The sequence below is a fragment of the Orcinus orca genome, chromosome 3, assembly GCF_937001465.1.
Source record: "Orcinus orca chromosome 3, mOrcOrc1.1, whole genome shotgun sequence".
Lineage (NCBI taxonomy): Eukaryota > Metazoa > Chordata > Mammalia > Artiodactyla > Delphinidae > Orcinus > Orcinus orca.
Genome location: NC_064561.1, coordinates 13,049,029 through 13,064,201, shown reverse-complemented (window position 1 = coordinate 13,064,201; position 15,173 = coordinate 13,049,029). Strand labels below are relative to the sequence as shown.

At 43.5% G+C, this 15,173-nt stretch overlaps 1 protein-coding gene across 31 annotated transcripts in view; it reads right to left on the bottom strand.

Annotated features, from left to right (window-relative positions):
* Positions 1-15,173, bottom strand: part of EPS15L1 (epidermal growth factor receptor pathway substrate 15 like 1) — a 99,727-nt gene that overhangs the window by 69,619 nt on the left and 14,935 nt on the right. For 4 of the 31 annotated variants that reach the window (XM_033401534.2, XM_004277600.4, XM_033401564.2 and 1 more), the window contains exons 2-6: positions 6,921-6,962; positions 6,633-6,722; positions 6,121-6,168; positions 4,387-4,482; positions 3,613-3,675 (exon numbers count right to left, since the gene is read on the bottom strand). In XM_033401534.2, coding sequence (XP_033257425.1) covers positions 3,613-3,675; positions 4,387-4,482; positions 6,121-6,168; positions 6,633-6,722; positions 6,921-6,962 — 339 coding nt within the window. Of the gene's footprint in view, positions 1-3,612; positions 3,676-4,386; positions 4,483-6,120; positions 6,169-6,632; positions 6,723-6,920; positions 6,963-7,245; positions 7,365-7,462; positions 7,614-15,173 lie in introns of those variants that run through there. The other 27 variants (XM_033401533.2, XM_033401546.2, XM_033401547.2 and 24 more) reach the window with 21 other exon arrangements.

Genomic DNA, 15,173 nt, shown 5'->3' with positions numbered 1-15,173 from the left:
AGGGGATTACTATGAACAATTATATGCCAACAAATTGGAAAACTTAGCAGACATGGATAAATTGCTAGAAATGTATACTCTCCCAAGACTGAATTAGGAAGAAATAGAAAATGTGAACAGGCCGATAACCAGTAATGAAACTGAATTAGTAATTTTAAAAACTCCCAACAAAGTCCAGGAACCAGACAAATTCTACGAAACATTTAAAGAAGAGTTAACACCTATCCTTCTCAAACTACCGCAAAAAATTTAAGAGGCAGGAAAGCTTCCAAACTCATTCTACAAGGCCAGCATCACCCTGATACCAAAACCAGACAAAGAAAATGACAGGCCAATATCACTGATGAATATAGATGCAAAAATCCTCAATAAAATATTAGCAAACCAAATTCAACAATACATTAAAAGGATCATACACCATGATCAAGTGGAATTTATTCCAGGGATGCAAGGATGGGTTCAATATCAATAGCATAACATTAACAAATTGAAGAATAAAGATCATATGATCATCTCAATAGATGCAGTAAAAGCTTTTGACAAAATTCAGCATCCATTTGAGATAAAAACTCTCCAGAAAGTGGGTAGAGAAGGAACATAATTCAACATAATAATGGCCATATATGATAAGCCCACAGCAAACATTATACTCAATGGTGAAAGGCTGAAAGCATTTCCTCTAAGATCAGGAACAAGACAAGGATGCCCCCACTCTTGCTACTTTTCTTCAATATAGTATTGGAAGTCCTAGATGCAGCAATCAGACAAGAAATAAAAGGAATCCAAATTGGAAAGGAAGAAGTAAAACTGTCCCTGTTTGCAGATGACATGATACTATACATAGAAAATCCTCAAGACACCACCAAAAAAATACTAGAGCTCATCAATGAATTTGTTGCAGGATGCAACATATACAGAATTCTGTTGCATTTCTGTACACTAACAACGAACTATCAGAAAGAGAAATTAAAGAAACAATCCCATTTACAGTTGCATCAAAAACTATAAAATATCTAAGAATAAATCTAAGGAGGTAAAAGATCTATACTCAGAAAACTGCAAGACACTGATGAAAGAAACTGAAGACAACACAAACTGATGGAAAGATATATCGTGCTCATGGATTGGAAGAATTAATATTGTTAAAATGACCATACTACCCAAGGCAATCTACAGATTCAATGCAATCCCTATCAAAATACCAATGACATTTTTCAAAGAATGAGAACAAATAATTTTAAAATTTGTATTAAATACAAAGGACTCCAAATAGACAAAACAATCTTGAGAAAGAACAGAGCTGGAGATATCAAGCTCCCTAACTGATGTTACAGAACTACCGTAATCAAAACAGTACAGTACTGGCACAAAAAACAGACACAAAGATCAATGGAACAGAACAGAGAGCCCAGAAATAAACCTATGCACTTATGGTCAGTTAATCTAAGACAAAGGAGACAAAAATAGACAATGGAGAAACAACAATGTCTTCAATAAGTGGTACTGGGAAAACTGGACAGCTACATGTGAAAGAATGAAATTAGAACATTTTCTTACAGCACATAAAAAAATAAGCTCAAAATGGATTAAAGACCTAAATGTAAGACCAGAAACCAGAAAACTCCTAGAAGAAAACATAGGCAGAACACTCTTTGACATAAATCATAGCAATATTTTTTTTGGATCTGTCTCCTAAAGCAAAGGAAACAAAAGCAAAAATAAAGAAATGGGACCTAATTAAACTTAAAAGCTTTTGCACGGCAAAGAAAACCACCAACAAAATGAAAAGACAGCCTACTGAATGGGAGAAAAGATTTACAAATGATTTATCTGATAAGGGGTTAATATCTAAAAATATACAAAGAACTCATTCAACTCAATATCAAAAAACAAGCTGATTAAAAAATGGGCAGAGGATCTGAACAGACATGTTTCCAAGGAAGACATACAGGGCTTCCCTGGTGGCACAGTGGTTAAGAATCCGCCTGCCAATGCAGGAGACACAGGTTCGATCCCTGCCCGGGAAGATCCCACATGCCGTGGAGCAACTAAGCCCGTGCGCCACAACTACTGAGGCTGCACTCTAGAGCCCATGCTCTGCAACAAGTGAAGCCACGACAATGAGAAGCCCGCACACCGTAACGAAGAGTAGCCCCTGCTTGCCTCACCTAGAGAAAGCCCATGTGCAGCAACAAAGACCCAACACAGCCAAAAATAAAAATTTTTTTTAAAAAGATAGTGAACTTTATATTATGTGTATTTTACCACAATTTTTTAAAAAAAAGAGAAGAAACAAATCAGAGCACAAGCAGACACTGTGTACTCGAGTCACCATAAGCAATGAGAATCCCAACTCCCTGCATCCGCCTGGAGTGTGGAACTCTCCCTGGATCTGTCAGACTCGCTGGCTCAGGCTTCAGGAAGCCCAGGAACTTCCACCACAGAAAAGAACATTAACACTTGTCACCGTTTCTCTGAATGGACTGCAAAGCTCTCTGCCCCACCACAGTGCCATTCCTGCCCCAACTCCCCTCTCCAAGGCCTCACAGGCTCCTCAGCCGCCAGCTCTTCTCTTGAGGCCTCAACACAGTTCCTGCCAGAAAGGGGCCGAAATGGTTCAAGGAATAATAAGATCCCTTTGGCACCATTTTCACAACAAAGCAGCTGCTTTTCAAAATAGGTGCCGTGCAATTGGACTACAGAGAAAGAAATCCTTCGGCACTGCAGCAACATGCTTGATTGCTCACAAAGGCAACTTCCTGACCCCTCAGTCACCTGAGGCCTCTTCCTGCCCTGTCCCTGCACCCGACCTCTCCCATATAAACCCTTTCAAGGAGGGAACACACCAACCCCATAAAAAGGGACAAAAAAGCACTTGGGGCTGGGGGGGTGGGTGAGGGGTGTCTATTTCATAGCAGGACTGCTATTAATGTCAGTATTTAAACCAGATAAAAGTGAGGAAATGTGACAACCCGCTCACAGTGAGTTGGGAGGAGGTCTTATTACTGGGAGACTGTCTCCAAGCCATACACAAGTTGCCTTCTGGAGTAAATTCCGCACTTATTAGGAGACACCACTCGTTTTTCTTTCTAGAAGCAGTAACACAGCTCTACAGCCACAACATCCTGTCCTAAAAAGAACACATTAAGTGTTGAGAGAAGCTTTTCAAAAAGCAATAGGAGCAAAACAGAAAGGAAAGAATTATAAAGCATAAACTGGCTGGAAATAACGAAGAAAGCTACGAAGACATCCTGGAAGTCTTCATGCTTGAGAGTTCTCACAATTTCTCCTTCTATCCTGATTAACCAACCCAAGCAGCAAAACCACAGAACATGACCTAGAAATACGAGATTTCAACTGTAAACATTTCAGAGTCCAACATCTGAAACTTACCTAACTGCCTTAGTAGGCAACACCCAATTATAGGAAAAGGGGATAGATAGCCTTTGCAAAGACTCTAATTTGGAAAAGTATTTTGTCCAACTTCTGTGGCATACTCACTCTGAAACAGAGTGGATGATACAATCGTCCTATGAAATGTTCTGAACGTCATAAATGGCTAAACAACTGCATGTGAAAGACAGCCGAGGGGCGCCTTCCCCGGTCACTTACCCTCACAGCCCAATGGGCCTCTGCAGAAGGCGGCGTGACCATCAAAGGGCTGCTGGTGTCGTGCTGAGGAGAAAGAGGTACATTGCACTGTAGCTGGCACAGAATTCTACTACTGGAGGATGTGTTCACTGTAAGGGTACACATTTCAAAGTGCTTTCAAAATGGAGAAAAACCTCAAAAAGTTAAACACAGGATTACCATATAACTCAGCAATTCTACTCCTAGGTATAGACCCAAAAGAACTGAAAACAGGTGTGCAAACAATTCCTTGTGCATGAATTATTATGTCCACCAACAGACGAATGGATAAACAAAATGGGGTAGACCGCACAATGCAATCTTATTCAGCAACGAAAGGGAATGAAGTACTGACACATGCTACAATGTGGATGAACCTTGAAAACATTATGCTGAGTGAAAGAAGCCAGCTGTATGACTCTATAAAATGTCCAGAACAGGCAAATGCATAGACAGAAAGCAGATTAGTGGCTGCCAAGGGTTGGGGGAGGGGGAAATAGGGAATGATTATTTAATGGGTGTAGAGTTTTCTTTTGGGGTGACGAAAATATTCTGACCAGTTAGAAGTGATGGTTACCATAATATTGTGAATGCACTAAATGTCACCCAATTGTTCATTTTTAAACAGTTAATTTTAGATTATGTAAATTTCCCTGCAATTAAAAAAAAATTAAAAAGAGGGAGAGAGAAAACATGGAGAGATAGATAAATAGATGATATTAGAAGAACGTGAACTTGAAGGATTTTGACACTTACAAACTTAGGCGGCGGCATGTTCAAATTCAGATTGCTCAAGGTAACTTCGTGGCCGCTCTGTGCACAGGCCACTAGTCTCAGTGCAACATAGAAACCCTGCAAATCCAAAAAAGGGGGAGGCGTAAACCCCACCCAGCTGGCAGCGGCAGTGGCAGAGCTGTCTGCAGCAGTGGGCTTTGGGGAAAGAGGGATTTCAGTTTACTTCAACAAGGAAGACCACATGTGAGCAAGTCACTTACAGTGTTGAGCAGAACTGGTCTCACCCTGGGAGCACTGTTTAAATGAATATGCTAAAATGGACTTAGCCCATTGCTTTCTGAACACCGTAAAATTTCAAATAAATGTATTTTCAAATAAATGTATTTTCAAAAATAATCTCAACATTTAGGAAATGCTAGATTGTAAAAGTAGCAGACTGCAGTTTAAGAGTCTAAAGGATGGTTCAAATATGCGTTGACTTTTTAAAAATGGTTTGAAATAGACACAGTTGTTTGGGAATTGACACTCGCGATTCCCTGGGATGCCCCTGGCCTCACTGAACAGAGCATCTCCTACTCACCCTCCCTACTCCCCAATGGCCTGACGTGGACTTCACTTCCCACATAAGGACAAAGGACCTGAACCAGGCCAGCAGGGGCCTTGACTCCTCCTCGCCCTCCTCCTAACCCAGAACTGGCCATGCCACAGTCTTAGTGGACTCGTGTAGCATCACCTAGTTTTTTTTAAATTGATCAACGGGCCTAAGAACATGGACTCTTTTTAAAACTGTAAACAGAATTATGGTTTTAAAAACTTCTTCAAAGAGATGAGCACTAGAGCAGCTTTTCTCAAGCTGATGTCTACAGAATGCCCGTGTAGAGTGTAGAGAAATGGGGACATTAGTAAGGTTAGAAGAACTGCATTAAGCAAAGTTAACAGGGCTCTCTTACACAAAGATCCTCAGAACCCTTAACACCCAGATGTGTACTGTGAATCTCAAGCGAGGGAGGAAAAGCTAACGGTGCTTTCCCGACGGGTCAGATCACGGACAGTGAGACACCAGGAACAACATCCCTTGGAATATAGTTTGGGGAAAGACTGAACTAAATTAAAATATGACCACTTAAAAATCATAAGTACTATAATATTCCATTTATAGAACATTCTCAAAATGACAAAATTATGTCAGAGAAGGAACCAGTGGTTGCCAGGGGTCAGGGTGTGACTACCAATGGGCTGCATGAGGGAGACTCTGGGGTCTGAGAATGTTCTGATCCTGACTGTTGTGATGGTTACGTGAATCTATGCAAGTGATGAAATTACATAGAACTATATACGACAGAAACAAAAACCACAATAAAGTGCAGGTATCAATAAAACTGGTCAGCTCTGAGTCAGGCTTCTGAGCAGTGTGCTTTGGTGAGAGCTGGGAAATGATACACGGGAACTCACTGAACTATTTTTTGCAACTTCCATGAGAGTCTGAAGTTATTTCAAAATAAAACGTTTTGAAAACATTTCAACTGCTTGTAAGCACACAAAATATTACCAGATACGCTAACCATGAAAGATGGCTCCAAGAGTTCAAAAGACCTTTATTTCAAAATGAAACCTTCCCGTTTTAACAGTCTGATGTCCGCACTTATGACCAGTAATACTTGTCAGTGGAGACAACGAGGAAGGAAGTGGAGAGGTGACCCGGCCTGGGGGCTCTGGCCCAGCCCCTCCACTTGCTCTGTGTATACGGGTATATACCTGTTTGTCCAAGAACCCTTTACCTTCTGGGTCGGCCAAGTCCCATATCTGTGGAAACACAAAAATGCTCGTGAGTGCGACCGCTGATCATTGACTGTTTAATCACAAAACAGGAGCCACCATCGCTACATGTGGGCCTTATGTATACGCCACAGCAGCCACAGACTCAGAACAGGTGAATAGCTTTCACCCCTCCCTCCCCCCAGGGGCACACAGCGGTCCGTGGCAGAGCCCAGAGAACACCCAGGTACACCTGGCTCCAAGGCCAACATAAATCCATAGCTATCAAGATCCCAAGAGCACTCAGGCCTCTTGTCTGCTATGCAAGCAAAGGGTGGCAGTAGCCATCAGAGCACTTGGATCTACCAATTACAGACCCGAGACGCTCACAATGGCCAGCTCACTTCCAAGGGAAGTACAGACCACATGAAGAGGGGTCTGCACAGGCCGGCCTTCACCTGCCGGGGGAGCCCTGAGGGCGGCCACAGAAATCGCTATCATTCATCACATACCTTCCCAAGGATAATGTCTGAGAGCCCAGACTTCTTTAGAAAAAGTGCAGCTTCACTCGCCCCAACTCGCCCTGTGTATGCTGGGTCTACCTGGAATTGGGGAGCAACACTTGAGACAAGGCTTCAGCAACAGAGCAGCAGGTAAAAGCATTACCCATGACACTGGCTGCTAGCTGATAATTTGGAAACAGAAAGGGACGAAAGGCCTTACTGGGCTGCAATTCACAGCTGTGGTTTCTGAGTCACTCACTCTAATTTCAATCCAAAAAGACACTAGTGAAAACTTACCTGCTTGTAATAAGATTCATATAAGGGATTTCCAGTGGGAATCTGTAAACAAAACCACAGATATTGGTCAAAGGTGGACACAAAACCCTTCTAAAAAAAAGTGTCCCTCAATTCTGTTATCACCAAAATACACAATAATGAAAATCAAAATTTATGCACTTTAAACATCCTCTATACGTGGACTGTAGTTTATTTTCAGAGATAACACACTTACTCGATTTAGAAAAAGGAAATGTTAATGCTCTTAAATAATCCCGATTCCAACACAAACAACACAGTCATTCAGGAAGGAGCAGCAGACCAGAGCCGTTTTCTATTCACTGACCGATGGGATTTCGGTGTGTCCAGGAGCTCAGAGGGAAAAGACACCCTTATCCTTTGAGATCGTTCTCTGGCTCCAGAACCAGAACAGGAGTTTCTGCACATCATCATGAATCACCAGTCACAGAAGCTTCAGATTGGTTTCCCTGCTCCAGGTCTCATCCCCACCCATCTCGTCCTCCACCAGCCACCCACCCAAGGGCTGCGCAAACACCACTGACCAGCCCCGGCCGCCAGGAGCGAGCTGGCCAGTGACTGCTCCCACAATGACAGGCAGGAAGTTCAAAATCCTCAGCTTGGCACCGAAGACACTCCATGTTCCAGACATTCCAGATTCCCCAAGATGTCACTGTTCAGAGAAGGTAACCACCCAGTCTAGGATCAAGCGGCAAATTGAGGCCACGCCTGGATTCAGCCTGGTTGGCGGCCAAACCCTCACACATCCCACCATGTCACGGTCTCTCTTCCCAACCTCAGCAAGCCACCCGCCAGTGGGGAGGAGGGGATCTGCAGGAGTATGCCAGCAGGGGTAGGAATTCAGCAGCCACTAAGATGTTAGCTGTAAAGGCTTACACGTGTTGGTCTTTTACCTCATGACGGGAAAAAAGCAGGACATGGCTAACTTGCCGTTGATTTAGTGAGCAAGAAAAGTGAAGAAGACACCATTATGCTTAATCTTATGGAAGAACTGGTGTGTAAACAGGTAAAGAGAAGAATGTCAGGAAAAATGAGTACCAGATGAGAGGTGGGATGACAGTGTTTATTTTAAAAGTCTTTGAATGCTGTTGTGCAACTTTTCATAATGAATAAAACTGGGGGGAGGCGGGTTCCCTTCAGTTACAATCACTGATTTGAACCAGCCCAACACTTGCATTCCGCTGTGCTGTAAAAAGTCATTTCAGGTTAAAAATAATGCCCAGATTACAGTCAGCTCCTCTGGAGGATGCCAACACCTGCAAATGCAGAAAGAAGCGAAAGTACAAGAACACCAGCAAGAGAGAAGGAAAACAGAAGGAAAAGAGCAAAAAGATCTGAAAGGCAGCAGAGGAAAGTCAAAAAAAAAAGAAAAATGGGAAAAGAAAGAGGGAAATCCTGAAAAGGCAGAAAAAGCTAAAAAGCTAGGCAGAACAATGTGAAAAAGCAAGAAAGGAGGGTAAAGGCCAATGGCTTGAGAAACAGAAGGCGACAACACCAATAAGAAGAAATGAGAGCGAAGTGGGGAATTCCCTGGTGGTCCAGTTAGGACTCTGCGCTTTCACTGCCGTACTAAGATCCTGCAGGCCGCATGGCGCAGCCAAAAAAAAAAAAAAAAAAAAAGAGCTAAATGTACAGTTACAGCAGCTCCCTGGAGGGAGGGTTCCTCCTGCCCTGGGCCCTTGTGTATACCGTCCTGGGGGAGGCTGTCGCCTTTAGCTTCTTATGACTTAGATGGCAATGTCCACCATCACACCCTGTTTGATCTCCAGGGTTTAAAACCCCACATGGACCCATACAACTCAATAGTAAAAAAACAAACAACCCAATTAAAAAATAGGCAGAGCATCTGAATAGACATTTTTCCAAAGAAGACATACAAATGGCCAACAGGTATGTGAAAAGATGCTCAACATCACTAATCATCAGGGAAATGCAAATCAAAACTACACTATCTCACCTCACACCTGTTAGAATGGCTAGCATCAAAAAGATAAGAAATAACAAAGTGTTGGAGAGGGCGTGGAGAAAAGGGAACCCTTGCACACTGTTGGTGGAAATGCAAATGGGTACAGCTGCTATGAAAACAGTATGGAGGTTCTTCAAAAAGTTAAAAACAGAACTACCATATGATCCAGCAATTTCACTTTTGGGTATTTATCCAAAGGAAACGAAAACACTAAGAAAAACAAACAAACAAACAAACAACAACTCCATGTTCACTGCAGCATTATTTACAATAGCCAAGCATGAAAGCAACCTAAATATTTACTCATCAATGGATGAACAGATAAAGAAAATGTGGTGTGTACACACACACACACTCATGCACACAGAGGAATATTAGTCAGTCATTAAAAAGAAGGAAATCTTGTCATTTGTGACAATGTGAATGAACCCTGAAGACATTATGCTAAGTGAAATAAGTTAAACAGGGCAAGACAAATACTGGATGATCTCACTTATATGTGGAATCTAAAAAACAAAAACAAGAAACCAAACTCACAGATACAGAGAACAGATGGGTAGTTGCCAGAGGTGGGAACAGGGGGTAGGTGAAATGGGTAAAGGTGGTCAAAAGGTGCAAACTTCCAGTTATAAAATGTCATGAGATATAATGTACAGCATGGTTAATATAGTCAATAATACTGTACTGTATACTGAAAGTTGCTAAGAGTAGATCTTAAAAGTTCTCATCACAAGAAAAGAGATTTTATAACTATATGGTGATGCATGTTAAGTACTGTGATCATTTCACAACGTGTATAAATAGCAAATCATTACATCGTACACCTGAAACTAATATAATGTTATATGTCAACCATAACCTCAATTTAAAATAATTAACTAATTAAAATTTAAAAAGCTCTGCATGCTTTCAAAACACATCTCCCCGGAGAAGTAAGGCTGACAGAGGAAGCAAAGTCAGGCAGGCTGTTTGTCATCTATCAGTAAAGGTAACCGTGCTGGGTCTAGATAGTACATCCTGTGCCCCGGCTCATGGAAATGGAATGCAGAGATCCTAGGGACCCCCACCTTGACAAAGGTCCCCTTCCTGCCAGCAATCAGAGAGGCACAGGCCTGAAATGCATTTCCAGTGGGATTTTTTTAAGATCTCATGGTAAGCAAGAGAGAGGTTTCCAAGCTACTACGATTTCAATGAAAAAAAGTTACGATATTTGGAGCATAGATGGTTAATAACTGTCTCAAACTTCCCAAACGCTTCTAAACTAGATCCATAATTAGGAGGAACAAGACCCCAAATAGTCCAGAAAAGGCTCTGAAGCCCCAGGCCCAAAGCTTGGACCATCGATGCTAAGGGCTCATCCTACAGACAGTCTATGGCCAAGTGTTGATCCCAAATGGCCTACAACTAACGGAAAACCACAGAATATGCCTCACCCATTCCTCTCTAAGTACAGGAATCAATTTGGGTAACCTGGGACAATGACAGCAGTGAAAGGTTCTGATTTAATTACCCATACCTCAGGCACTACATAAGCAGAAGGGGGAGTAAAGGGAGAACACCAACAGATCTAATGGCACTTCCTCTTACCACACTACTTCCTCCTGGCGACAGCGGAGTCACACCTGCAAGCTGCCCAATACACCGTTGCAACAGAGCTGAGGATGAATGCTGCTAAGGCCTCGAGTCCCCAAGTGATGGGCAGAGACCTTGGACACAAACAGCTTGTTGGTGCAGGCAGCCGCTCTGCTGGGACAGAGCCCCCTGAGAGCTGAGAGGGGGCACCAGAGCTGCCCACCTCTGCCTAACCCCAAAGCGAGCCCAGAGGACAGGCCAGGGGACAAGGCCTTCAGTGTAAGAGGCTGCAGACAGCTCTGAGATGGCTTCAAGAACGGACGGAGCCGGCCCAGGAGGGTGTTCTCCTCCACCAGCCCACTGTGCTAAGATGCCATCTTTGACTCTGAATTATTCATTGAAGTTCAATATAACTTTCAATTTGATCTTTCAGTTGATCTCCTAAAATACTAAGAAAAGTTCCTGTGGCCTCTTCGCTCTAACCTCCACCCCAGAGGCAACCTACAAACGGGGAGACTGGGAGGGCAGCACATCAGGGAACAAGTTCACATCCTTCTGCTGGGAGGCCTTTAAACTCCACAGTTCATGCAAGTGTGCGCAATTTTAATGCTGGAGAAAACCAGCTTGAGATGAGGAACACAGCAGTACTACTTTGGAGGGGAAACCCTGAGGACTGGGGTTCTGGCCACACCTAACCCTCTCAGGATTGAGTCCATCCAGCTCTCTGATTCCTGCTTTCATCCATGGGCGGGAGCTCTTATGCAAAACAAAGCAATGATCGCTGGCCTTGCTTGTTTCAAAATGACATTTGTAAAGCAAATTAATTTTCATTTTAAAACTTTTAGAAAAGTATAATTCCTTGTTCTGATAAATAGTGGATCACATTTACTAAGCCTCACTATTTTCTATCCTGTACCTCATTTAATTGTCCCAAACAATGCTATGGGCAGGTACTACTGTTCGTCCCAATTTATGGGTGAGGAGACTGAGGTTACCTTGCTCAGGGTCACACAGCCAAGGAGTGACGGAGCCAGAGGAGACCCAGGCCATGTGGCACTAACCTACTCTGCACCCTGCAAAAACAGCCCAGGCATGACAGAGCCAGACACAGGGCCACTGCACAGCCTCCCGTGCATGCTCACCTAAGAAAAGGCAAAACACGTGATTATGTCATGGTACATTTTATTCAACAGACATGGTCAAAGTGCAAGACTTGACTTAAGCATATGAACTAACTTGAAAACCAGCGCAGCCTGCCATTTCCTCAGGAAAACTGAGACCCCATAACTGCTGTGTTTTTCAAAGCTGTTGCCAAGTTTTGCAGGAAGTTAGGCACTTTACACCAAAAGACATCCCTGTCTGAGTTCCTCCTTGGAAAGCAAGATGCTGACTCAAAAACAAGGCTAGAGAAGTGTTCACTTGATAATCCTTGCACTTCGCCTTCCACTTAGAGATAGTTCCCCTCACTATTTGCACAACCATTACCTTGGCGGTGCGCACGGCCCTCCAGGCAGGCCGGACCACATTCTGCAGGTAAGGAAACCGGGACATAACTCAGTAGCACTCAAAGAGCATCAGCAAAAACTGGGGCATCCTGAACCTCCCTGAAACTGACAGCTCACTCCAACTGCCAGATGAGAAGTTTCTAAGCCAGAGCTAAGGTGAACACTGCCGAGAGAACTGAGACATGAGAATGAGCTTTCATAAATCCTGAAGAAAAAGACATCCCAATTTAAAAATGAGCAAAGGATAAGAAAAAGGTGATTCTGAAAGAAGAGATGCAGCAAAGTTAGGGGAGATGTTCAATTTAGGTACAGCAAAATAGAATGAAATGCCAGTTGTTTGCTATCAGGTTGGCAAAGTCAAAGAGAGGTGCCATGCAGGGTTGGCAAAGGTGGAAACACATCTTGGGCCCTGCCAGTGGGAAAATAAACTGAGTGGAATGGCCTTCTGGAGGCCAAAGCAACAACATGTGATAAGCAGGCTTATCACATGTTAAGCCTGATACGCAGGCTTAACATGATTCTTTGTTGATACAGATAAGATTACTCTAAAATTTATACAGAAAGGCAAAGGAGTTAAAACAAAGTTGAAAAAGAATAAAGTGGGAGGAATCAGTCTACTCAATTCCAAGGCTTGCTATAAAACTACAGTAATTACGACAGTGTGGCAGTGATGGAGGAAAGACACGTAGAACCATGGAACAGAACAGTGAGCCCAGGAACAAACCCACACAGATGCTCCCAGTTGACTTCTGACAAAGGTGCAAAAGCCACTCAGGAGGAAAGAGGCCTGTTCCACAAATGGTGCTGGAGCAACTAGCCATCCATTGGAAGAGAACGAGCCTGGAGACCTAAGTCTCACACTTTTACAAAATTAATTCCAAGTGGATCATGGACGTAAATGTAAAACTATAAAACTTTTAGGAAAAAACAGGAGAAAGGGGCTTCCCTGGTGGCGCAGTGGTTGAGAATCTGCCTGCTAATGCAGGGGACACGGGTTCGAGCCCTGGTCTGGGAGGATCCCACATGCCACGGAGCAACTGGGTCCGTGAGCCACAACTACTGAGCCCGCGCGTCTAGAGCCTGTGCTCCGCAACAAGAGAGGCCGCGATAGTGAGAGGCCCAAGAACCGCGATGAAGAGTGGCCCCAGGGCTTCCCTGGTGGCGCAGTGGTTGAGTCCGCCTGCCGATGCAGGGAACGCGGGTTTGTGCCCCGGTCCAGGAAGATCCCACATGCCACGGAGCGGCTGGGCCCGTGAGCCATGGCCACTGAGCCTGAGCGTCTGGAGCCTGTGCTCCACAACAGGAGAGGCCACAACAGTGAGAGGCCCACGTACCACAAAAAAAAAAAAAAAAAAAAAGAGCGGCCCCTGCTTGCCACAACTAGAGAAAGCCCTCGCACAGAAACGAAGACCCAACACAGCAAAAATAAATTAATTAATTAATATTAAAAAAACAGAGGAGAAAATATTCAGGATCAGGGGCTGGGCAAAGAGTTCAGACTTGCCACCAAAAACCTGATTCATAAGGAAAAAAAATTGATAAACTGGACCTCATCAAAATTTAAAATGTTTGATCTACAAAAGACCCTGATAAGAGGATGCAGAGACAAGCTACAGATTAGAAGGAAATACAGCTGACCCTTGAACAATGTGGGGGTTAGGGGTGCCCACCCTCCACACAGTCAAAAATCCGAGTGTAACTTATAGTCAGCCCTCCATATACAGTTCCTCTGTACCTGCAGTTCCACATCTATGGAGTCAACCAACCTCAGATCAAGTAGTACTGTAGTACACATTTACTGAAAAATAAAAAAATAAATTTTTTTTAAATAAAGAAAAAAGAAAAGAAAAAATTCACATATAAGTGGACCTGCACAGTTCAAACCTGTGTTGTTCAAATGTCAACTATATTTGCCAATCACATATCCAACAAAGGACTAGTATCTGCAATACATAAAGAACTCTCAAAATTTAACAACAAAAAAGGAAACAATCCAATGAGAATAGGAGCATAAGACATGAACAATTCACCAAAGAGGATATACAGATGGCAAATAACCACATGAAAAGATGGCCAGCATATCGTTAGCTAGGAAATGTAAATTAAAAACCACTGTGACAGGGAACTATATTCAATATACTGTAATAACTGATAATGGAAAAGAACCTGAAAAGTTACACATATAACTGAATCATTTTGCTGTACACCTGAAACTAACATATTATAAATCAACTATATTTCAATTAAAAAAAAATTGTCTTGAAAAACCACAGTAAGAGGCCACCACACACCTACTGGAATGGCTAAAACAAGAAATAATGACACCGGGACTTCCCTGGTGGCACAGTGGTTAAGAGTCCGCTTGCCAATGCAGGAGACATGGGTTCAAGCCCTGGTCCAGGAAGATTCCACATGCCACGGAGCAACTAAGCCCATGCACCACAACTACTGAGGCTGCACTCTAGAGCCCGTGACCCACAACTACTGAGCCCACGTGCCACAACTACTGAAGCCCGTGCACCTAGAGCCCATGCTCCACAACAAGAGAAGCCATTGCAACGAGAAGCCCACGCACTGCAACAAAGAATAGCCCCTGCTCGCTGCAACTAGAGAAAGCCCGCGTGCAGCAACAAAGACCCAACGCCCAAAGCAGCCAAAAAAAAAAAAAAGAATCCACCTGCCAAGGCAGGGGACACAGGTTCGAGCCCTGGTCCAGGAAGATCCCACATGCCATGGAGCAACTAAGCCCGTGTGCCACAACTACTGAGCCTGCGCTCTAGAGCCCGCGAGCCACAACTACTGAGCCCACGTGCCACAACTACTGAAGCCTGCATGCCTAGAGCCCATGCTCCACAGCAAGAGAAGCCACCGCAATGAGAAGCCCATGCACCACAACGAAGAGTAGCTCCCGCTCGCAGCAACTGGAGAAAGCCTGTGCACAGCAATGAAGACCCAACGCGGCCAAAAATAAGAATAAATAAATAAATAAATTTATTTTAAAAAAAAGAATTGGTGACACTGGTAAGCATGCAGAGAAACTGGATCACTCATACGGAGCTTGTGGGAATGTAAAAAGGTACACCTACTCTGGAAAACAGCTTGGCAGATTAAAGGAAAAGAAAACTAAACTAAACATGCAACTATCACAGGACCCAGCAACTGTCCTGGGCATTCATCCAGAGAAATGAAGAC